At 36.7% G+C, this 26,279-nt stretch overlaps 1 protein-coding gene across 3 annotated transcripts in view; it reads left to right on the plus strand.

Moving 5' to 3' along the window:
• The first annotated feature begins 562 nt into the window (after nt 1-562).
• The window catches only part of LOC150093876 (uncharacterized), a 106,946-nt gene continuing 81,229 nt past the window's right edge, over nt 563-26,279 (plus strand). Inside the window, exon 1 of one of the 3 annotated variants that reach the window (XM_090412661.1) lies at nt 563-700. Coding sequence is in view for 1 of the 3 variants with exons in the window: in XM_090412659.1 (XP_090268785.1) it covers nt 1,260-1,330 (71 nt within the window). In the remaining 2 variants the exon portion in view is untranslated. Of the gene's footprint in view, nt 701-873; nt 987-1,254; nt 1,331-26,279 lie in introns of those variants that run through there. The other 2 variants (XM_090412662.1, XM_090412659.1) reach the window with 2 other exon arrangements.

Raw genomic sequence — 26,279 nt, forward strand, 5'->3', positions numbered from 1 at the left:
CGGTACAGTTTTATAAGGTTTAAAAATTAAAATGACAGTATACTTAGTATAGTTAAGTCCCTATAACTCTGTTGATTTAATCTATCGACTTACGTCCTGGAGAATGGTACGGAATCCCATACCATGGGATGATTGTATTATACAATAACATATATTTGTGATATAAGCATACGTGATAAAATATTGGATAACACTAACATAATGCACAATTGTATACACATTAAAAATATTATATATTACATATACGCACATTATATATATATATATATATATATATATATATATATATATATATATATATATATATATATATATATATATATATATATATATATATATATATATATAACGCACATTATATATATCTATATATATATATATATATATATATATAATGTGCGTATATGTACTAACATAATGCACAATTGTATACACATTAAAAATATTATATATCATATATTACATATACGCACATTATATATATATATATATGTGTGTGTGTGTGTGTGTGTGTGTGTGCGTGCGTGCACACACACACACACACACATTATATAGATGTTTGCTCTGCTGCTTCCTGGTGCATAGAATTAGGTATCCGTGATCTGGAGAAACTTGCTCTTAAACATCTGGGCTAAGAGAAATGGTAGATGTAGGAAAGTGAATGTTATTTTTCTGATACTTACTATAATTGTTTGGACAGGTACTGTAGTACTGTATACTCATTATTTCATTATATTCATGCAGATTTTTCTTCATGTAGTAATATTTTTTCTTGTAATCTCAAATTTAGCAATAATTAAATTTATATATATAATTTCTTGCGGAAGGCTTTGACGTTATTCTCACTTTACTTATTTTGCTATTCTAGCTTTAGCGAGGATGTAATACGCATTCTTGAACATTCTTTAGCATTATTTATCCTATGCGATTCAATTATACTTTAGTCTTTTAAAGAAGCATCACCACGAATGATTTAGTGGAATAAGGTAAGGTGTAGTGCTTTTGATATGTATAATTTTGATAGTGCGGCGCACTGTTTTCCGTTTTAAAGAGCTGTGATCCATATGCATTTTTCTACATTGAATATTATACAAATCGAAGGCACAGAGATATGTAACAAATGAAATTGATACATATGTCATAATTTTTTTGAAAAAGAAAAAAAAAGCTGATTTTTAGTGGTTGGTTCATTCCCCCCCCCCCCCCATTCTGCCTCCTCCCGTTTCCTTTGACTCTAGCCGTCGTAAGGCTGTTGTGCAATGTCTTTCTATAAACTCTATCCAAGAATTCCATCCATTTTTTTAACAGCATGCCAATTTTGTAGCAGTAGGTAAATGATTGAGTTGTGCTATGGCATTTATATCTAATTAAAGCACATTGTGAAAGTTTATATCATATACTTGGTGTACAGATTAATGTATGTTAATGAAATATATACAGAAAATACATTGTGTACTTTACATACAATGCCATTCCCAATGTATTCTTGAAATGCACCACATTTTAATTTTTTTCTAATTGGACACATTGTATCTTCATAAATGCAGCAGTCTACACCTATTTTATGAAGAAATCTTTCATCTTTTTATAATTTTTACACATTTATAATTTACAACTCTTTCTGATATATGGATTGTCTTAAAAGAAAAAAAAAAAAACCCAACCCACTTACTATTTAGTTCTTGCTTTTGTTCAAACTGTATTTTAATTTGGGATATTGTGTGTCCTGAAGCCAAGATTGTTGAACTGCCCAACTGCAAAAAAAGTACCCTCATTAGATCCAACAAACTTTCTCAGTCCCTTTTCCTCTTAGCCTTAAAGTTCCCTGCATTGTGCAGTTTTGCAACAGTGGTTCAGCAAATGCATTTTTGATCTTATCAGGTTGCAGTGTAATATGTGTTGGAGTGAATTTGATGGATAAAAGGAATTGTATATGCCTGATGCACTGAACTTGAATGGTTTTGGGGTTACATGCTTGGAGAAAGTATTGTTCAGTCAGAGATTGGAAGTGCAAAACCAGGGAAATTAGAGATACTAAGGGGAAGCAACTAATCTTCTGGCTACCCCTGGGACAAATTAGTGTGAGTGCAAAATTGACTGGGAGGAAACAGTCATCCCTGGATTAGATGAATATTAGTCCAGGAATAATTATGAAGAGCTGGGTACAGTTTCTCAGGTTTTGAATCTGAATGGACAGGTAATGACATTATGAGGATAACTGTAGGCCCAAGGTGATGTTGAAATGCATGTACACAAATGTCTGAAGTATCAGAAATGAAGGAGAGGAGTTTTAGGTATTAGTCAGCTGGACTTGACCAAAAATTATTGCTATCAGTAGACCTGGTTATCAGAGAATGATGTAGTTACAGCGATAGAATATAACCGATATTCTATATATAAGAATATAAGATAGAGGGAATAGGGCAGGAGGCAGAGTATTATTAATGGTAGCTGAATAACTTTAACCAACAACAATAGAAGTTAAAGAAGATTGAAGATCTGAGGGAAATATATTGTTGGTTGCTATAATAGACCTGGGTATTCAGAAGAAGATGTGGATGACATGCATCGGCAGATTAGCACAATGAGTGTAGGCTAAGCAATTGTTATGGAAGGCTTCAACTATGGGGATATGGATTGGAAGGAGGAAAAAAGGCAAGTAGCAAAATGGAATTTATACAGTTATTTACTAAGGGATAATTACCTGAAACAGCATGACCTGAATAATTACCTGAAAAAACATGATGGAGGGGACCAGGGGTTTGAGAGTGTTGGATCTTATAACAGCATCAGAAGATCTATCTATAACTGTAAACAGTAAAAATTCTGGTTGTCGGTTAAAGTGACCATGCAATATTATCCTGGGAGGTTGCTCAACATATAGAATTTTCAGTCGAGAAAGAGCTTATGTGGAACTATGACATACTTAGGAGGCAACTTGGAGCAGTGCCATGACATAAGAAGCTATATGGAATGAATGTCATTAGCATTGGAAGCGGTTAGTGATTGTTTGAACAGTATGCACTCTGATACAGCAAGGCAGTATCAGATTGCATACCCAGGGTCAGGAGGATAAACCGAGTAGGGATTAAGTAGATGAGTAGCAATATAAAGTAGGAGCTGCACAAAAAGAAAGTTGTGGAAGGGATTTAAAGAAAAAAGTGGTCATCATGCTCATGAGCATAAAGCATGAGGAAGAAGGTTAACAAGTCTGATAAAGGAGGTTAAATCAGATTTTGAGAGAAAATGAGCTAAGCAGGCCAAAATAAATCAAAACTATTTTTGATTTTCTTTCTCTTATTACGTAGCAAGTAAGAGAAAGAATGATTATGGAACATTAGCTTTACTCAGTGATGATGGTAGTAGAAATAAAAGAGAGGAGTTTTTGGTATTGGTCAGCTGGATTTGGCCAAAAATCATTGCTATCAGTGAGACCTGGTTGTCAGAGAATGATATAGCTACAGGAATACAATATAATGGATATTGTATTTTCAGAGAAGATAGAGGAAATAGGCCAGGAGATAGGGTATCATTAATGATAGCTGAATAACTTTAACCAGCAACAATAGAAGTTAAGGAAGATTGTAGATCTGAGAGAAATATATTGTTGGTTGCTATAATAGACCTGTGTGTCCAGAAGAAGATATGGATGACATGCATTGATAGTGTGGTAGACATAAATTGGTAGTGCGGGCAAAAGAAAACGGTTGTCATTTCAATGTTGTAAAATGTAAGATAATACACATCGGGATGAAAAGATTACATACTTTGTATCATATTGATGGTACTAGTTTACAAGAAATTGATGAGGCTAGATGGGATGATGGTGGATAGAGATTTGAAATTCAGAGGAAATATTGCAAGAGTTGACAAGATAGCTCACAGGATTACTTGAATGTTGAGGAACACAACAAGTAAAGACAAGGAGGTTATTATCCATCTTTATAAGGCTATGATTCAGCTGCATCTTGACTGATACAGGGATTTGGTTACTTGAGTTTCTTGGAGATCAGGAGGTGGAGGTAGAGGAGATTCAGAGATGAGTAACCAAGCTGGTTATGGATCTGTGGAATCCCCCTTATGAGGAGAGATTGAAGGCATGAGAGTTGCAGGGCTTAGTTGACATGATAGAAACTTTAAATTAGTAAAGATATTCTGTAAGATTGCAAGAAAAATTTTTTTCAGTTCATCATGTGTAGGGAAAGAACAAGAAATCACTCCCTGAAAGTTCTGTAAGAGTGTGGTTAGTAAGGGTGTGCAGACTCGATTTTTTTTGCTTGAAGAGTGGTGAATGAATTGAACAGATTGCTAGAGGTTGTGAGTGCCCTGAATGAGTTTGAAGGATATGATAGGTATTGTGTTAATGGTAGTGTGGGTGTCCCATAACGAGTCTTTTGAGTCCATGGAGTACCCATATAAATAATGATGATGATGATGATGATAATATCGATTTCTGTCTTTGATGACCTACCAATATGCCTGTATTGAGAAGAACCTTTAGGCAGTTTCTTTTATGATATTCCATATTAGATAACTATTAGAAATGTACAAATAATATAACTAATATTATTAATTGCACAGATTTTACATTCAATTTTATAAAATTTAATGTAATAAGGCTAAAATGGTCTTCCCTGCTCTCTATAGTGAATAAAAGGCATTAGTTTTTTTTTGTTTTTTTTGTTATCTTGCTCTTTCTAGTTGTGGTAGATGATCTTTTTCTAACCCTTTCTTCAGTCAGTTCCCACAGTATTTCAGATAATAACATACTGCATTAGGGTTAGGGACCATGTGATGGTGGTACTTATCTTCCTCTCTTCACAGAATGCTGTTTATAATTAATAAGACTAAAATGGTCTTCACTGCTTCTTTATAGTAAATAAAAGGCATTAGTTTTTTTTTTTTTTTTGTTATCTCACTCTCCCTAGTTGTGCTCCAGAGGTAATACGAGTCTTGTATTCGCTCTTCAATCTTCAGTCCTTAGCTGGAACTGATCCCAATGCATAGAAGTAAGCAAATATTCAAACTTTTCCAAAAAAAAAAGTCTGTCAAACTACCAGCCAGTTGCCACCACCTCATTCCTCTCAAGAATGATAGAGAAAGTCATCAACGGGACTTTTCTACTAAGAGGATCTCTACCAATCAACTACCACCAATATGGCATCTGTCAGTCAAGATCCTCAACTGATCCCTTAGCCAGCATCACCCACCATTGGATATATACCATAGAAAAGTTTGGAAAAATGTGCTGTTGTGCTTGATATTTTCAGAGCTTTTGATCACATCTGGTACAGGGCCTAATAAACAAATTGCCATACTTTGGTCTGCTATCCTTTGTAATTGGGTAGCTAGCTCTCTCTCTCTCTCTCTCTCTCTCTCTCTCTCTCTGGTCGTTCACTGCTTATCATGTTGGATAGTTCCCTCGTTGAGCTTTACCACCAGTACAGGTGTACCCTTGGGCTCTGTTTTATCACATACCTCTTTCTTCTATACAAAATGACCAACCAACCCTTGATCACCACTAATCCTATTCACAGTTGTTGAAAATAGGACACTTCATTCATCTTATGTATTTAACTTACCATGCAGTTCTCAGACATCCCAAACTTCAAAGATCACCTTGCTTAATCAATGCCTGAAACACTGATCTCCATACCTTCCATCAATGGGGCAAGGAGAATCTCACCTTCAATACACCAATTCATAGTCTTTCTTTTTCCCTGACAAAAGGGATCTTGGCTTGCCTACCCTTACTTTGAATAATATATAAATCACCGGACAGTATTATATCTCTCTGCTTTGGCATGTTTACCTCCTGCCTCTTCTGACATAAACACATCATATTAGTAACTTCTACATCATTTAAAAACTAGGCATTTTCTTGTACTCAAATCAAAATATTAATTTTCATTAATATTATATATTTTATTTATATTTTACTTAGACCAGAAATCTTGCACTAGTGACTAAATACGGAGCTCTCTCAAGCCACTTTAGGCCTCCAATAATTGGGCAGCAGGCTTACACTGGCTGATGAAATTCATCTCCCCACCTAAAGAGAATTGCAAATATCCATGCCCATGGTGGGATTTGAACTCCCAGCCTGTTGGTTGGAGAATGGATACGCTAACTAATCTGCCAACCAGGCTGGCCATTAATCATGTTATTCTGGACTTCCATGGAGTTATAACTCATTGTGGAAGATCCACCTTAGACAACAGTCTGTCATGTCACTCCTTCAACCCATTTGCTGTGTACATTCTTACCACTCTCTTAAGCAATACATTCCATGCTTCTACAAATCTCCATGTAAAAGAATTGCATCTTATTTCCTTACTACGTCGTTTTGCAACTTCTGGAAAACAGAAGTAGTAAGAGGGTGGGAAATTAGTCCTTGGCTCCTCCCCTTGTTCTATTATACAAAAACATCTCCCCAATTTCAATTCAGTAAATACTTCTTATCAGCTTAAATAAACTGAGGTCATGTAATCTGCAGATTACATGGCCTCAGTCTATCCTCATAGTCACTGCTCTGCAGTTCTGATCAGTGGCTGTTCGTAAGAATTTGTAGTGTTGGGGCTGCAATGCTACCAGCCCAGACTGTATATAATCATGCATTACTCTCACTACGTTATCCCCACTAGGTAGCAGTTTGGTGCAGTCTGCATTGAATGTAGCTCCAGCATCGAGTATACTTTCCAGTACTGATAAATACAAATTAATGTCGGTGTCATTAAAATGGATCTAAAAAATTGTTATTTTCTTGTTTGTAATACAATACCGCTTGATAGTATTTTATATAATTCATTTTGTAGCAATAGTTGTATTTTGCAATATACCACAAGTGAAGAAGAGAACACAGTTTGGTGTAGAGTGGATGATAAACAATATTAAATGGGAACTGCAGGTAAAAAAGTGGTCATGGAAGAGATATCAGGAGAGGGGGTGGAGGGCAGATGCATGAAGAATATGACTCAAGCCAGGAGAGTGACTGATTTGATAAGGAAGGCAAAACTGGAATATGAGAAGAGATTGGCTCTGAGATCTAAAGAAAATTCTAAGGAATTCTTTTATGTAGCCAGTAGGAGGAGAAATGATTGTGGAAGAATGACATTCTTGGATAAAAATGGGAAGAGTGATTGATGCAAAGGACATAGTGGAGTTGTTCAGTGAACACTTTATTGGAGTATTTCATCCTGGAGAAGTAGGTTTTAATCGAGGAATACTAGAGGGATGGGACAGGTTTTAGGTTTAAAAGTGCAAGATGAGAGTGTGTTTCAAATACTGAGTACCGTGGATGTCAATAAAGAAATAGACCTGGATGGGATTTTGCCCTGGGTTTTGAGAGAAAGTGCTAAAAAACTGACAGCTCTGTTGACCTGGCTTTTCAATGAAAGTCTGGCCATAGTAAAGGTGACCAAGGAGTAGAAGGAGGGTAAGATAGTGCCATTGAGTAAAGGTGGTAGCAGACTGGAAGTGTCAAACTATAGACCAGTTTGTATTTCATCAGTAGTTGTTAAGATTTTGGAAAAATTAATGAGGAATCGTTTACAGCATTGGGCAGATGAGGGTAATGTTGTCTGTTAGATTCAGCATGGATTCGTTAAGGGACATTCTTGTTTTAGTAATATGATTGCCTTTTATAATAATGTGACAAGAGCGGTTGTTGAGGGAAAGGAATATTCTGCCAATTTTTTTTGATTTTACAAAAGGATTTGACAGGATGCCACATGATAAGCTGATGTTGCAGCACATGGGTTTACATGCCAGGTTAGTGAACTGGATTCAGGATTGACTATCTGATAGATATCAGAGAGTTGTGTGTGAACAGTATCAAGGTTACAAGTGGGTCCCATAGGACTCAGTACTGGGACCTGTATTGTTTAACCATTATATCAATGACGTTGTCAATGGATTGCAGGGAATATTCATTTGTTTGCAGATGATTTGAAATTGAAAAGGGTTATTAGTAATGGTGTAGATGTGGTAGCCTTGCAAGAGGATTTGAATAAACTGGACAGATGGACAAATGAATGGGAAGAGTTCAGTTTAATTCAGCTAAATGTAGTCTTGAAGTTTGCATTTAGCTGAATTAAACTGAACCAATGGAAGGCTGCATACTCTGTTGGGAACTGTACTGGAGGAAGTGGGGTATGCAAATGATCTGGAGGTGATGATTGATATTTGATAGAAACTTGAAATTCAGGGAACATATTGCAAAAGGTGGTTAACGTAACTGAGAGGATTGCTGCAATACTGAGAAGGACACTGACTTGCACAGATAAAAGAATTGTCATTCCATCATATAAAGCCCTGATTAGACCATGCCTGGAGTGTTGTGCTCAAATTTGGTCCCTAGGATTTGAAGGGTATAATTTAACCGTGGAAAAAATTCATAGGTGGATGACAAAGATGATATCAGGACTGTACAGTATTAGTTCTGAGGATAAGTTGACTGAATGTGGAATACTGAGTTTGGTAGATAGAAAAAGGATAGGTGATATGATTGAGACTGTTAAACTGTTGAGAGGTAGTTACAGGGTTGATGGGGATTTCTTTCATTTAGTGAAACAGAGGGAAGGAGAAAGGACAAGGGGGCCATCCCTGGAAGTTACAAAAGGAAGTTGTGAGCAAGAGTGTAAGGAGTGGTTTCTTTGCATGGAGGGTGGATGAACCATGGAATGCATTGCCTGATAGAGTGGTGAGAGCACAAACAGTAACCATATTGTTCTACATTGAGGTTCCACATGGTTCTGTACTTGGCTGTTATTTTTAACTTATATTTTAATGATACAGGGGGGTGATGGTCTAGAGCAGTGTTTCCCAAACTTTTCCTACGATGGAACACACAGACTAATTCTATGGGCTGATGTTAATGAATGTGATTTTAATGTTTTTAAGTGTAAGATTATGCATTTTGGACTGAGGACATTGCATACAGAGTATTATATTAATAGGAATTTGTTGCAAGTAGCCTGTCTATATATTTGATCCACTATAACCTCACACTTTGAGGTTATAGTGGACAGAGAATTAAAGTTTTATGAGCTGCATATCTAAGGTAGTTAAGGCATTTCATCAGATAAATACAGTGTTGAAGATGACATTAACTTGTAAAAATATGTGAGTTATTCTCCTTTACAATGTTTCAATAAGACCACATCTACTGTGGATAATATAGTCTCCTGAGTTCCAAGGAGATAGAGAGAGACAGATAAGTCAAAAAAGATCCAGCAGCAGGTACCAAAGTCAACTGGCCTATAGCATTGCACATATGAAGATCAAGAAAATGTAATGTTCATAACTTTAATATGGATGAGGAGAGGAGATATGATAGATAATGTCTTTGGTTAATGTATTCCAAGAGAGAGAGAGAGATGTGATAGATATTTAGACCTGAGTGACTAAAAAGGCCTCTCCCTTGATGAGTCTTTCGGCTCCCTGGAGGAGCAGTAATAATAATAATAATAACAATAATAATGTGGGGGAAGAGTTGTTACTGTTTTAATGTCAATAATTGCAGGTTTTTTTTTTTTTTTTTGGAGTGTATTATATTATAGTTGGCATTATAGTGTATTATAGTTGGCAGGCTAGTTCCAGCTAGCCTGCCAACCAGGCTAGCTGGAACTAGTATTGGTGGAACTGTGCTCCAGATTGATAAGGTTTGTGATTTGGGAATGATAGGAGACAGGGTTATGAAGTTAAGACAGCATAATGCAAAAGTCATAGATACCACATTTTGTTGCTATTGCTGTGGTGATAACAATACCAAAAGGAAGCAGGATAGTTGTTCTCTTTGTAAGGTGTGATTTGGTCACACTTGGACTATGATCAAATTTGGTTATTTTGTTTTTGCAGTAATAAGGAAACTAGAAAGAATATTGGTTTGGAGGAGAGGTTAAGGGAATGTAAATGTCAGAACTTAGTAAGTCGGTTTCTTAGTAAGTCAGTTTGGGGGTGGGGAAAAGAGAGAGATGATAGAAACATTATCATCGGCAGCCTTCAAGCAGGTTAATTCAGGTCAGCAGTAGCATGAAATCCACAAATTATATTGATTCACACATGTACACGCGCACACACACACACACACACACACACACACACACACACACACACACACACACACACACACACACACACACACACACACACACACACACACTCTCTCTCTCTCTGTCTGTCTGTCTGTCTGTCTGTCTGTCTGTCTGTCTGTCTGTCTCTCTCTGATATACAGGGTGATTAAAATTAAAGTATCCCTGTTTAAGGCCTTGTCCAGCCCCCATCCAGTGATCCAAATGCTGCAGAAGTGATATCTGAGAAAAAAAGTAGTTCAAAAATTTACCGTCAGGGGCATTGTAAACACCACATGCATGGAATTTACATATCATGCAACTCGGCAGTGCCAGGATGGTTTAAATAAATGGACACTGGATTTTTCCTCTTATTCTAGTTGTTAACACCCACAGTGATGGCACTAACCTTGCCCCAAATTGGGGCAAAGTTAGTGAAACTCTTTGTTTGTGGGTATTACAGTTTCACTGTACTGTTGAAACTGTAAGTTGTACTGTGCTGTTGCAATGTTGTTTGCAGCACTCCACAAATTTTGTTACCTGAAAAAATGTTGACGAAATTCACTATCTCGTTATGCTCTATGATGAATGATTAGTCGTTTTGAAGAAATGGGATCATTGGAAGTTAGACCTGGCAGCGATCTCAAACCAGTCAGTTCATAAGAAGTGAATGAAGTTGCTACTGCCATTGTGGAGCAGGCTATATATAACAGAATTAGCTCCTGCAGTGCACATGCTGTATCAAGACACATAGATGTGTCTTACAGAACTGTCTGGAAAATTCAATGAAAGATTCTGCATTTTTACCAATTCAAGATAATCTTAACACAGGAGTTTACTCACAGGACTTTGAAAGTCAACTGACATTCACTTTAACATTCCTTGCTTGAGTGGAGTTTGATGCTGCATCGCTGTGGATTATTTTGTTGGGAGAGGAGACTCACTTTCACATGAATGGAGCTGTGAATACCCACAATTGTTTGGTATGGGCTACATAAAACCTACATGCAATCCAACAATTCCTTTGCATTCACCAGAAGTTACTGTCTAGTGTGGGTTTACAGTTTCATTTATCATTGGACTATTCTTCTTTGAAGAATTTGTCAGTCAGGTTCTAAGGCCTGCTAAGTTACTGCTGAGAGAGATATTGTGATATTATTTTGGTGACCTCCATGAAGTCAACAGACTAATTTTGGAAGGCCCACTCAACCAGCAACATGTCTATCATAATGAGCTTTGAAGTTATTTACACTAGTTGCATTCACAATGCACTCTAGCAATGCATTCCACTCACTAGCTGCTCTTCACATAAAAATCTACTCCTCCGACCCTTCTTTACCACATGTTTATACAACTTCCAGGTATGGCCTCTCATTCTTCCCATCTTGATGCCTTTTTTATAATAGCGTCTGTATTAATCTGATAAAATCCCTTAACTAACTAACTTGAAGCACAATTTTGTTGTGACACAGCTACAGCAGCATGTCTGCATAGATTCAGGATGGGGGGGGGGGGCTCCCACACATCAGTCGATCCATAGGATGTTCTTTGAGAGCATTTCACAGAAGCCAGAGTGATTAGTCATGCATTTCTCACTGCATTGCTGCTTTGGTTACCTGATCTGATCCTCCACTTGACTTCTGGCTCTGAGGATTTCTCAAAGACAGAGTTTATCAGGATCATTCTGATAACTTGTTGGTGCTGAGAGACAGCATAGTGCAGCATGTGTGCAACATCAGTCTTGACCAGTTGTGTTCTGCCATTGAACATGCTGTGCAAAGGATGCAGTTTGTGTCATATCAGGATGCAGCACACTGAACAGTACAGCCTGTGAATGCATAATGGAAGTGAATAAAAATGTGTTATTTATGCTTTTGTCACTTTTCTCCTTCTTACACACACATAGAAAAATTACTACATCTACATTTGGTTCATATTACAGCATCCCTGGTGGTGAATTTTAGAACTACTTTTTTTTTTTTTTTTTTTCAGATATTACTTCCTCATGACACACAATGTATTCTAGCAAAGTTTTTCAACATTTGGATCACTGCATGGTGCTCCACAAGGTCTTAAACTTGGATACTTTTAATTTTGGTCATCCTGTACATGTAGGGTACCTTAACTATTACCGAACTCTGTTCATGGCCAGTTTTATATTTGTAAAGAGAAAAGTGGACATATGGAGGGAAACCAAACATTCAGCTACAGACTGAGGCTGCTTAACCGAGTGCTGAAAAAATGAGCTGCAAGTGAACTCTATCAGTTAATTACCACTGGCCAAATCAATGTACATGTCATGAAATTCATTGTCCACAAATAGGTTGGCTTGTGTTTATATGCACTTATAGCTTATCTTCTTCAACTCCTTCATTCTTCCATTTTTTTATGTTTATATTATTTATTTTTTCTATTTATATTTATACAAAAACATATTAAATTACTAAGATTTCAGCCTTGTCAAATTAGATTATCAAATTTCCATTAACATTTCTTCCAGCCTAACAGCTGTTGAATTCTTTCTTAAAGATTCATGACTTATTTTTAACAGTATTAACAACACCAAATGCACTCTTTTATAAAAAGATCTTCTATTAACTTACTTATATTTTGCTGAATTTCAACTCATCATTGTCAGATTACAACATAGCATGTATACACGACAGTGAGTAAGCGAAACAATACAATTGTAATGGACAAAAGATCTAACGTCCTATTTTGGCATCTTCTAAGTCGCAAAAAAAAAAAAAATTACTGCTATGGGAGTAGTTGCTTTTAAGATAACAGCCTCCCAATTTTTTGGCAAATTAATGCAACTATATTTGTTCAGGTTACGAGAATTCTTCATAGCCATGACTGACTCAAAAAATAATCTTTCAGATCTGTAACAACTTCTCAGTACTTATCTGAATCTATAAATGTATAAATGTAAATATGTAGACGTCGTTACAGATCTGAAAGATTATAAAGTGCACCAAAATAGTACTTTAGATCTTGTGTCTGTGAAACAATACAATTTACAGTTGTGTTGTTTCACTTACTCACTCTCGTGTATACATGCTGTGTTGTGCTCTGATGTTGCTGATTTGAAATTTAGTGAAATATAAGCAGGTTAATAAAACATCTTTTTATAAAATAGTGCAATTGATGTTGTCAGTACAATTAAAAATAAGTCATGAATAACCGTCAACACCTAAGCTTATCTGTTAGATCTTTCATGAAGAATTCAAAAATACATGGAATGGCCTTCAGCAACAGGTCACCATATGTAACTTGTTGCAAAGGGCCATTCCACATGTTTTTTTTTTTTTTTACACCTAACAATAAAAAATTAACTTTGTATGTTGGTTCACACTCTTTTCTCAATTTGTTTTATGTCTTTCAGCTAAAAGCAGCATTAAAGTCCTGTATATGATCTGGACTAACTTATAAATGTCATTTTAAATTTGCCCTCCATTTTTCTGTTGTGTAAATTCATCAGATTACAACTAATTGATGCTTATAACTATTATGATACAGACCCTCAACACAAGTCAGTCTTTTCTAAATACCCTTAATTTTTTTTTTTATCTCTATACCACCTACATACTACATGATCCACCATCCCCTTTTCACAAATACATTACATAATCTATCATCCAGTAGTTGTATTTATTATTATTATTATAATAATAAATATTTAGCTATGTGGCTAGTAGGAGGAGAAATGACTGTGGAAGAATGATATTGTGGGATAAAAATGGGAATAGAGTGACTGATGCAGAGGACATAGTGGAATTGTTCAATGACCACTTTATTGGAGTATTTCATCCTGGAGGAGTCAGTTTTAATGCTAGAGGGATAGGGCAGGTTCAAGGTTTAGAGGTACAGGAGGAGAGTGTGTTTCAGATACTGAGAACTCTGGATGTCAATAAAGCTTTGGGACTGGATGGTATTTCACCACGAGTTTTGAGAGAATGTGCTAGGGAACTGACAGTGCCTTTAACCTGGCTTTTCAATGAAAGTCTGGCTTCGGCAAAGGTGCCCAGGGAATGGAAGGAAGGTAAGATAGTGCCATTGCATAAGGGTGGTAACAGAATAGAAGTGTCTAATTATAGACCAGTCTGTGTGTCATCAGTAGTTGTTAAGATCTTGGAGAAAGTAGTGAGGGACCGTATACAGCACTGGGCAGATGAGGGTAATGTTATCTGTGAGAGTCAACATGGATTTGTGAAAGGGTGCTCTTGTTTTAGCAATATGCTAGCCTTTTATAATAAAGTTACAAGAACATTAGATGAGGGAAAGGCATATACTGCAATTTTCTTAGACTTAGCGAAGGCATTTGACAGGGTGCCACATGATAAGCTGATATTTAAGTTGCAACACATGGGTCTGGATGTCAGATTGGGCAACTGGATTCAGGATTGGCTGTCTGATAGGTATCAGAGAGTTGTGTATGGTGGAGCAGTTTCAAGGAGACAGAAGGTTACAAGTGGGGTCCCACAGGGCTTAGTACTAGGACCTATATTGTTTAACCTTTATATCAATGACATTGCCAGTGGATTGCAAGGGGATATTAAGTTGTTTGTGGATGATGCAAAGCTGGGAAGGATTATTAGTAATAGTGCAGATGCGGTAGCCCTGCAAGAGGATTTGAATAAGCTAGATAGATGGGCAAATGAATGGGGATGTCCGTTTAATGCAGCAAAATATAAGGTCTTGAGGTTTGGGAAACATCGATAGGATGCTGCATACTCTATGGGAGGAGTTATACTGAAGGAAGTTGGGGAGACAAGAGATCTGGGGTTGACGATTGATAGAAACCTGAAGTTTAGGGGACATATTGCAAAGGTGGTGAAGTAACACAGAGGATTGCTGCAATTATGAGAAGGACACTGACCTGCAGAGATAAGAGGGTTATCATTCCGTTGTATAAGTCTCTGATCAGACCACACTTGGATTATTGTTTTCAGAATTTGGTCCCCAGGATTTGAAGGGGATAAATTAACTGTGGAAAAGATACAAAGACGGATGACAAAGACGGTCTCAGGACTGTACAAGGATAGTTATGAGAATCGGCTGAGGGAATGTGGACTGCAGAGTTTGGTGTATAGAAGAAGGAGAGGTGATATGATTGAGACTTTTAAACTGTTGAGAGGTGGTTACAGGGTTGACACTGGGGAGTTCTTTCACTTGGTTGACCAGCGGGAAGGAGTGATGACAAGAGGCCATCCCTGGAAGTTACGAAAGGAAACTGTGAGCAAGAGGGTGAGGAGTGGTTTCTTTGCATGGAGGGTGGTTGAGCTGTGGAATGCATTGCCTGATAGAGTGGTGAGGGCGAGAACGGTCAATGAGTTTAAGGAGTGGTATGATAGACTTTGTGTTTCTTAGGGAGAACCTCCCCTCGATGAGTCTTGACAGACTTTGTGTTTCTTAGGGAGAACCTCCCCTCGATGAGTCTTGACAGACTTTATGTTCTTGGGAAGGACCTCCCACGATGAGTCTTTTGACTCCATGGAGGCCTGAATGATAATAATAATAATAATAATAATAATATAAGGGTATTTCCATGGAGTCAAAAAAGACTCATCATAGGACACCCATACTAGCCATTATTATTATTATTATTGCAGACAATTCCAAGGAATCCTTAGACTCATCGAGGGAGGCCCTAAACATCATGTGAAGACCTATTCAGCATTCGCACAGTATCTATCATACTTTGCTTTGAACTTATTCACAGTCATGGCACCCACAACAGACTCTGGCAGCTTATTCCACTCATTCACCACTCATTCTAACACCCTTGCTAACTACACTCTTGCTCAGTTTCCATGGATGGCCCCCTTGTTCTCCCACCACCAGACCTGTTCAGAAAAATTTCCTCTGAATTAATCTTGTAAAATCCTTCAGTAATTTGAATGTCTCAATCATATCACCCCTTTTCTGCCTATCAACCAACTTCTGCAACCAACAAATCTTCAACCTATTCTCATAAGGTTCATTCCATAGACCAACTGTCATCTCAGTCACTCGCATCTGGATCCTCTCTACCTCTCCAGCAAGAAACACTGGCGCCCAGATCTGGGCTCAGTAGCCAACATGAGGTCTTATCAAGGCTCGATAAAGAGGAACAATAAACTGCTTGTCTCTGCTTGTTAAAGTCTTCTTCAGTAACCAAGTGATCTGATGAGCTGATTGAGCCACTTTTGCTATGTGCCCCCTAAACTTCAACTCCCTATCCACCAACACTCCCAAATTTCTGACTTCATCAATTTCCTGGAGTACAGTTCCACCAATGTGGTATACTGCTGGTGCTAATCTTTTCACCCCAAAATGCTCCTGATATGCTGATTGGTCGTTAATTTGCAACAGCAGTCTTGGGGCCTCCTTTATTCAAAGGAACTATTTCCCCCCCTATCCACCCCCTCAGGACTAACCAAGAGCTGAGACTTAAATTAAATAATATGGCCAAGGGCACTGACAATTCCTTTGCTACTTCATGTAATACTCAAGCTGGTATACCATCCAATCCCACAGATGTATTCACATTAAGGTTCTGTAATATACTGATAACATCAAAAAATGGACAAATTCCTCCCTTTCTCAACTGACATCAAGAACAAGAGACCGAGACGACTGGAGGAGGCTAGCAAAGAGTATCACCTACCAGCCATGAATGACCCAATGGTTCATTTAGGACTACGGGCAAAGAAGAATATACTATTCACCTCCATTTTATTCACCTCAATTCCCATATAAACCATTGGTTCCCTCATTCCTGCAATATCACTGCCTGGATGATATACTCTTGCAAAGTGTTTGCTTAGTAATTCTACTATTTCAACTGATTCAGTTACCTCCTTACCATCAACATTCCTTAAAATCATTCTGCTGTATGCATTTTTTCTTTTCCTTGCAGCATATCGAAAGAACTGTTTGGGATTCTCTTTAGCTTGCGTTACTAATTTCCTTTCATAATCTGCTTTTGCTTTTCTTACCATACTAGTTATTCTTCTGGCCTGTGCTTTGTACCGTTGGTGTGCCTGCAGGTCACCTTTCTCCTTAAATTCCTTCTACAATTATTTCCTTTTTATTTGGAGCTAAAGCTTAATGGTGTTATTCATCCATTTAACTTCCAATTGATTTACTCTCCAGACTCTAGTTATGCAGTCAGCCAATTCCTCCCTCAAACGCTCCTTTACCACTTTCCAAGCACTATCAACATCCAACCCTTGCAGTTTTACATGCCATGGCATCAATCCAATCAATCTCCTATGCTTGTCATACTTACCAGTAATTTCACATGTACCCTATCTTAATTGAAAATTTCCACACAGAGTGACCTTATGATCACTCGCACCAATTGGTGGCAACTTTATTCGCACAATACCTATCATACATCTCCTTAAACACATTCACCAGCACTCACAGCTATCTCATCATCATCATCAAATTCCTGCCATGTACCCTCAAGGGGTGTACAGGATATGACAGTACTACATGAAAAATTTACATCATTACTAACTTCCTATCTACAATTTTCCTCCAAATCAGTCTGTTACTTGTCAAGACTCCAACATTATCAGATCTTATATTTCTATCGTCCAAGGCACTTTGTACCGTATCAATCCACCTATATCTTGGTCTTCCTCTGGGTCGTTTTCCTGTCAACCTGGCAGAGAACACTTGTTTTGCTAATCTTTCCTCTCCCATTCTATTAAAGTGACCATACCACCTGAGATTAGCTCTGGTAACGCATTCCTGGATGCTGACAATGTCAAGTTCTTTCCTAAAATCCTCATTTTTAATATGATATTGCCATTGATGCCATCTGTTCACACCCATAATCTTTCTCAGGACTCTCATATCTGCGGTCTCTAGTCTTTGGTCAAGTGTTTTACTTCTGACCCAGCTCTCAGATCCATAAGTTAAAACTGGTTTGAACACTGTCTTGTATACAGCTAATTTAGTGTTCCGACTAATTTCTCTCTTATTCCATATGAATTTATTCAATTGACTTCCCACCATACCAGCTTTGCTGATTCTGTTGTCTATTTCTATATTTAATTTACCATCTTCAGTAAAAATCGTGCCTAAGTAACTGAAATGTTTTACTTGCTCCACAGGTTCTCCATTCACAACACAGTTGACATTTTCAATGATTCTGCCTATTTTCATTGTCTTTGTCTTTTTATTGCTGACCTTCATACCATATCTATTACAACAGCTATTCAATTTAGTCAGAGAATCTTGCAGACTTGTAGCGGATTTATTTAGAAGTATAACATCATCTGCATAAAGCAAAGAGCTGACATTAACATCTCCAGTTTTGATATCAGGTTTAATACCACTTTCCTTCATAATGTGATCCATATAGATAATGAATAACAGAGGGGATAATGTACATCCTTGTCTCACACCAGATTTAACATTAAACCATCTTTCTGTACTTCCTTCAATTCTAACTGCTGACTTACAACTCAAATAAAGACTAAGTATTGCTTGATATAATGCCCCATTGACACCATATAACTGCAGCATATTGAATAGCTTCTCTCTTGGCACCTTGTCGTATGCCTTTTCCAAATTGACAAGACTTAAATACAGATCTTTGTTATATTCCCATGCTTTCTCGACTATTTGTCGTAAAGTGAAGATCTGATCCTGACAGCCTCTATTTGGCCTGAATCTAGCTTGTTCTTCACCAAGCTTTTCTTCCACAATTCTTCTCAACCGTTTCTCAAGTATTCTTGCATATATCTTACCAGGAACACTCAGTAGGGATATACCTCTGTAATTCTCACATTCAGTTTTATTTCTCTTTTTATATATGGGTACTATGAGAGCTCTACTCCAATCATCGGGAATTCGTCCCTCAGTCCAGGCTTTCTGAACCATGTAGTGCAGCCACTGTAAGACTTTTATACCACCATACTTCAGCATTTCTTGTCGAATATCATCTACTCCTGCTGCCTTTCCACATTTCAAGCCTTTGATGGCTTTTTCTACTTCAAGTATGGATATGTATTCCTGACTGCATGCCTGGTCACTGTTTTTTATCACTGTGCTGTCATCACTGCTTGTTTCATTTAGCAGTTTTTCAAAGTAATTACTCCATACTTCAAGGATATTTTTTTCTCCTGTTTTCATGTCACCTTTATCATCTCTAACTGCTTTTACAGCACTCCTTTCTCCATTCCTAAGCTTCTTCAACAACCTCCAGAATATTTTTGCCACCTTCTTGATATTTATTTTCTATATTCTTGCCAAAGTCCTCCCATGACTTTTGTTTAGCTAGTTTTACACACTGTTTAGCTTTCTTACATTTGTCACTATATTCTGTAAGTGTAAAAACTGACTTATTTGCCATGAACTTTTGATATGCTTTCTTCTTTTACTTCACTGCCTCTTTAACTTCCTGTGTCCACCAGGCAGTTCTGATTTTTTTATCCTTGCACACAACCTCACCACATGCCTCTCTGGCAGAATCAATCAATGTTTTCTTCAGAGTTTGCCACTGAATCTCCAAGGTTTGATTCCTGTTCTCAAACTCTTTCATTTTCTTTTCAATAATCTTTCTGTATTTTAGTCTACAGTTCACATCTGAGAGATGCTCAACTTTTATTCGCTTTAAAACTTTCTTACATGTTATTCTTTTCAGTATGAAATTCAATCTTATCCTGCTCAAGACTAAATAGTGATCGCTTCCAATTTCAAATCCTCTGTACACTCTGGTGTCCTGCACCAGTGAGAAAACATCACTATCAACAATAACATAGTCAATGAGACTTTTCTTATTCCTAGCCTCTTCTCTCCATGTGAATTTGTGCACATTTTTATGTTGGAACATGGTGTTAGTAATAACCAGTCCATGTCCTGAGCAGAAATCCAACAGATATTTGCCATTATTATTAGCTTTGCTCTTTTCTCCAAATTTTCCCAAAATATTTTTATGTCTCACAATCATTTCCTGCTCTGCTATTTAGATCCCCAACAAGGACCAACTTTTCCTTTTTCATTGTGTCAGTTGCTTTTTCTAAAGCGTCAAAAATTCCTCCACTTCTACCTTAGTAGAACCTTCTGTGGGACCATAGGCACACATAAGTCTCATTGTCCATTTCTCCATTCTCATATTTGCCCACATTACTCTACATGAGACCGACTGCCATTCAAGAAGATTAGCCTCATATTTTGTGTTGAATACTATGGCTACTCCTTCTTTTCCTTGATTGTCATTGCCTGAATATAACATTTTGTATTTATTGCTCAGAAAGATCTCAAAAAAGACCAGTTTTGGTCTTTTTTGTTTCAGTCACCCCTATTATGTCGATCTGGTACTTATCTAATTCCTCAGCTAGCTCCATTTCTTTGCCATTCAGGCCTCTTACGTTGATAGTACCGATCTTTAACTCTGGTGATGTTGAGTTGGAGTTTGTTTTCAGATTTGTTCCAGTAGCTGACTTTTCGCTGTTCGCCCTGGTTTCCTGGCGAAAACAACGGGGGCCTTGTTTAATCGGGCGACACCCCAGCCGGCATGAAATTTTGTCATGTTGTACCATCATTTTTTATTTTGGTTTAACCAATAAGAATACAATTTGGTCGGCTAAATCCCAAATTGCCAGCCCATCCTCGTTCGTTCGGTATCAAAGTAGATACCCAACAGGGTGCACCACGAGAAGGTGAGGATTGGACATTAGGTCAGAAGCCCTGGTCGGTTCTCCGCATTCCTTTAAAGGCTATGTGGAGGTCTCCTCTCAGTTATACTGCTTTGACCCTTAAGCACCCCACAGCTATCTCTGGTAATCCATTTCTTTCATTTACCACTTTCTAAGCAAAAAAATCTAGTGCGTATATTCTTACTAATCAACTTACTGTTACGTATCTTCCAGAGTAACCTCTTGTTCTTTCTCTACATGTCACATAATGAAAAATTTCTTTTGTATCAATCTTATAGCATCCATTTAGTAAGTTATAAGTCTCTATCATGTTCCCTCTTTTCCACATATTAACTAAACTCAGCAACTCACATGCCTTCAATCTATCCTCATAGGAAGCATTCTACAGACCTGTTGCCAGCTTTGTAACTCATTTATGAATCGTCTTCACTATCTCCTAATCCTCAAGAAACTAAGGTGACTAAATCTGTGCAGTAGTCAAGATGTGTGAGAATCATAGCCCTATAAAGAGAGGTAAATAACTTTGCCGACTGTACTTGTCAGTGTGTTCTTCAACATCCAAGTAATACTTTGAGCTGTTTTGCCACAACTTAAACTGCAGGTTCTGTCCATCATCACCACCAGGTCCCTAGCCTTGTCAATTTCCTGCAATCCACTACTATCAGTGTGATATACAGTATGTAATCTTTTCATACTGTGGGATATCTACAACACCTTTACGAACTACTGCCATCCCCAGTTTTAAATTATCAGCAAACAACAATATCCCACCTTAAATCATCCTTATATCATTAATATAGAAATTAAAGAGTAGTGGTGGCCCTAGTATGGAGTACCTGAAGCAGTCCACTAGTCCTTTACCTTGATTCCACTTCACCATATACTACTTCTGATGTCTGTCTGTCATTCAATTCCCTATCCATGCCACTTGTTTCATATCCATACCCATTTTCTCCAACTTATGTAATGGTTTTCCATATGGTATTCTGTCAGATGCCTTGGCAAAGTTTAGTGGCATCATGGTTTAACCATTTCCTTTATCCGTTTCAGCTCTCTCTTTATTATAAAATGCGAACTAAGGCAGGACCTATTTTTATCTTTTAACTGCATGTGTTTTCTGGCCAGTTTGCTTGTATGTAAGATGAAATATCAGAGTTTCTAGGAGAAAAAAATCCTACTACTTTTGAGATCTGCTAACTGACCTTTATTTGAAAAAGTTCATATAAAGATTCTATTATCATAATGAGAAACCAATTGAAGGGCTCATTCTGTAATTCTCCCAGCTGTGCTGTGAGCCATCATCCTATATTGGCTTTTTTATTAACTGACCTCCTTAGAGGCAAAGAGCTCATTGTGGGAGGTCTACTCTCTCATGCCAAAAGATCATTGAACTCTGTCTTGAACCCATTCACAGTTTCCACACTCACCACACTTTCAGGCATTGCATTCCACTCACCAATGAATCTCTACGCAAAGAACTTGAATCTCACTGCCCTGCTCTCACATCCTCGTTATACAGTTTCCATGGATGGCCTCCAGTTCTACCCTTGCAGCTCTCTACTCTATGAACCGTCTTCACATTAATCTGGTAACAACCCCTCACAAACTTATGTCTCAATCATATCTCCTCTTCTTCTATTCTCAAGGCTTTGTAATTTGACTTGCTTCAATTTCTCCTTGTATCTGACTTTCTGTAGATCTGACACTAATTTAGTAAACCTTCTCTGGATCTTCTCCAGTACATCCTTATGTCCCCCTGATACAGGGGAACCATAACCTCTTTGCCTCTGCATGCCAATGTTCTTCTCATTATTGCCATAATCTGTTGGGATGTTCTTACAATTTTAGCAATATAAGCCCTAAACTTCGAGTCTGTCCACCATCGCTCCCATATCTCTCATCTTCCCCTTCAAAATTTCTCCATTATTTATATACTCTGAATCCCAACTTTGCCTACCAAATTTCAAGACCTTGCACTTTGCAACATTAAACTGATAACTCCACTCATTTGCCTGCTCACATTCCATTCAGATCTTCCTGCAAGGCTGCAATGCATGCTCTACTTCTCATAGCTCTTCCCAACTTTGCATCATTTGCAAACAGTTGTACATCTCCAGTTAAGCTGGTCCCAAGTCATTAAGGTGGAAGGAAGAATCCTCAGATATTTTGGACACATCTTAAAAAGAAAGGGAGAGAACATTGGAAAACTCTTCATGCTGGACAAGATGCTAGGAACTAGAAGAAATGACGAGCAATTAGCGATGGCCAAATCAGATTGCTGCTCTAACTGGACTAAGGTTGGAGGATACATTTAGAATGACAGAAGGTAGAGCCAGTTGAGGAAGACTAATACGTCAGGTTAAAAGAAAGAGAGAGAAATGGAAGTGCAGGGAAGCAGAAATTGCTTCCACTGGTCTTAGCAAAGGACCAGAAGACATGGCTTCCATTTGGACAGGAGGTGAGTTTCTGCCATTGGCCTTTATGAATGGTGATTGCTGATGGCTGTTTTGCATTGCATGCTTCAGCCTAGGATGAGTATGAAGCTGCAGTTGTAGATGCAAGCAAAAAAAAACAGTAAGCTGTTTTTTTTTGTTTTTTTTTGTAGTTGGCACAATTGGCTCTTAAAATTAGAATTCATGGATATTCTTATTTAAGAAAAAGAAATAAATAAAAATTTTGCAGAATCAAAATTATTATGGTCTTTCTTCTAGTAGTCTAGCGTTATAGTAGCAAATGCCATTTCTACCTTATTTGGCAAGTTTATTTAGCTCTTAATAAGAGCTAATTCACAGCTATTTTTTTTTTTAAATTCAAATAATAAACTTTTTTACTTTAAAATGAATTACAGTTTTTTAAATGATTACAGTCATTGAAACAGTTCTTGTGGGCAGCTGGAGTTAGGAAAAAAGCAGAAGGCTAGATTGTTTTGCTTAGCTGAGTTATTGGAATCCAGATGCTATATATGATATATAATTTACTATTGTTGTTTATGTAAGTGTTTTTTTAACATTTGCATAAACTTCTTTTGTCCATAACCAAATTATGTTATGATATTCTTTACCTTTGTATATTGAATGACACTTTGATTTAGTTTTATAGAAAAATATATTGAGAAAAATCTTTTTTATTTTTTATTTATTTTTTTTTAAGCAAACGGAAAAAATTCTGTTCAACTTTGGGTAAACGTGTGTTTACTGCATAAAGTAAAACACACAATCAGAATCCTTAAGTAAATTTTAGCATTTCTGTTGGAATCTTCTTTGGATTAAACAATTTACAGACTGTTACAGTATGTAAGGCTTACTTTTTTTCATATTTAATATGCTTTTAAGTATTAGTTTATACTTATGGCATTTAAAGGCAGAGATCATATAAAATCGAAATTAGTAATAGAAGATAAAATAATAGAACAGGTGGCATAGTTTAGTTATTCAGGTTGTGTAGTCTTCTTCTTCTCTCTTCCATCATCTATGTGGGTGATGATGAGGCTGAATGAACTCTTTCCACTTCTGTCTGTCCCTGGAGAGTCCAAACAATTCTGTCCAGTTTGGTATCGCTTGTTGTGATTTGGTTTTCAGGTCCTCTTTTATTTTGTATATCACATATGACCACAGGTTGAGAAAAATGTCCTATACCATTTATCCCTCATAAATTCCAGAAATTCATCTGCTTTTATTTATTACTGATTGCTCTTTCCTCTGCGCCCTTTATGTTGTTAAATTCCTCTACAATGATTATTTGTTTTGTACTGAACAAATCAAATTAATTTTCCTAAACATTTCCAGTTCATACTTTATAATCTACAGCCTATAGCAACGTCCAGGGCCGCATTTATAATTTTGGAGGCCCTAAGCGCAACATCATAATGAGGCCCCAAAAGAACAAGTCTATTTCAGTTAATCAAATTCATGCACTTTTTTTTTTTGTGTGTGTGTGTGTGTATTGAAAATAAAAGTCGACATTTTCATAATAACTCAATTTAATAAACTAAAAATAACACAACATTGGTATACATAAATTTGCATTTAAAGAAAAAAAAAAAATATATATATATATATATCAGTTCAAATTTAAATTTATAAAGAAAAATAATAACTAAAAGTTTTTTTTTTTTTTTTTCTGGCTTTGGTTTTTACAAATATATCTAAAATGATATCATAATTAATCGAGTCTATCACATCTGATTCAGTGCATAATAATGACAGGTCATTATTATGTTTTTAAATTTTTTATTCGTTTCAACACTGAAAATGAGCGTAAAGCACTTGCATTTGAAATAGGCATCCTCAAAAATATTTTTAGAATTGTTTCTACGTTCGGAAAAGTACATATTTTAATTGAAAAATTTTCTTCCTTTATCATTATTAAAAATTGCTTAACTTCACTAATAAATTTTTACGAATCAATATCAGCCCCACAAGATTGTAAAATTTTGTTAATACTAGTCTTGAGCTATATCTTTCTTCAAAAAAATGCCAAACATATCTGTCTAAATGGCTTTTTCTCTTTCATTAATTTCCAAAAATTAGCTTATCGCAAAGACATTAAAAGTATTAATGATGAAATTTTCTTTCCATTTAATATACAAGTAATCTCATCGTTAGATTGTGAAATTTCGTGAGACATTTTTTTCGTTTTTTCACTCTTTGCTTCTAATCTTTAAATTTTGTCTCATCTGTTAATAAATTCGCTTCTTCATTTAAAGCTGCAAAAACTATTTCATATATCTAAAATAAAACCAACTGAAGACTGTAACAAATTATTAGCTAAAAACAAATCCATATCGGGATCTTGCAGAGATTTACTAGTCATTTATTCATTGTAAAATTTTGTCCCACACAACTGTTAAAATTGCTGTTTCTAAATTGTCAAAATGATCAGCCAATAATGAGCTCTAATTTAGAAATAGGTTTTTCATGAGGAGAAATGGATACTTCAAATAATGCCTCTTTAATTTGTTTATATCCACGGTTTCAAGGCAGTTCAGTGTCAGCTCTTGTGGACCACCTCGCTCCACTTAATCTTTTAACTGTTAAAATTTTTTTTTCTAAAAATTTAAGGAGTGTACTCCATCTTCTTGTTGAAGATGAAAAGTAATTATATAAGTTTTGAATAAACAAAAATATTGCACTGCTTCCGGACAAGATTCTGCGGCATAGTTGCCAATTCAATTTTAATGGATCAAAACTTCATCCGCATTCTACTTTTTATCATGCAATTACCTCCTTCACCGTTAATCCCTGAACGGTGATTTTAGAGCCGTTAACGGATCAACTGTGGTGGAAAAACCTTTGACTTTACGTGTACTGTGTTACTTGGAGTTTCCTTTACTGGCCTACGATATATGATTTTTTTTCCTGCACAATTATTGCGTCTTTTCCCAAAAATAAAAACGAATTTCACATGTGCGAAAATAATCAATCCTGAAATGACCGGAGATCAGCCTTTGCAGGAAATCTGTTTAGTAATAGTAAATTTGCTGCCTTTTATTCTTCAAATCAGTGTCACGGAACAAGACAACTTTATGTTCTTTCACTTTACTGACAATATA

The sequence above is a fragment of the Typopeltis vanoorti genome, chromosome 23 (genome assembly GCF_054136105.1).
Source record: "Typopeltis vanoorti isolate ZY-2024b chromosome 23, IOZ_Tvanoo_1.0, whole genome shotgun sequence".
Lineage (NCBI taxonomy): Eukaryota > Metazoa > Arthropoda > Arachnida > Uropygi > Thelyphonidae > Typopeltis > Typopeltis vanoorti.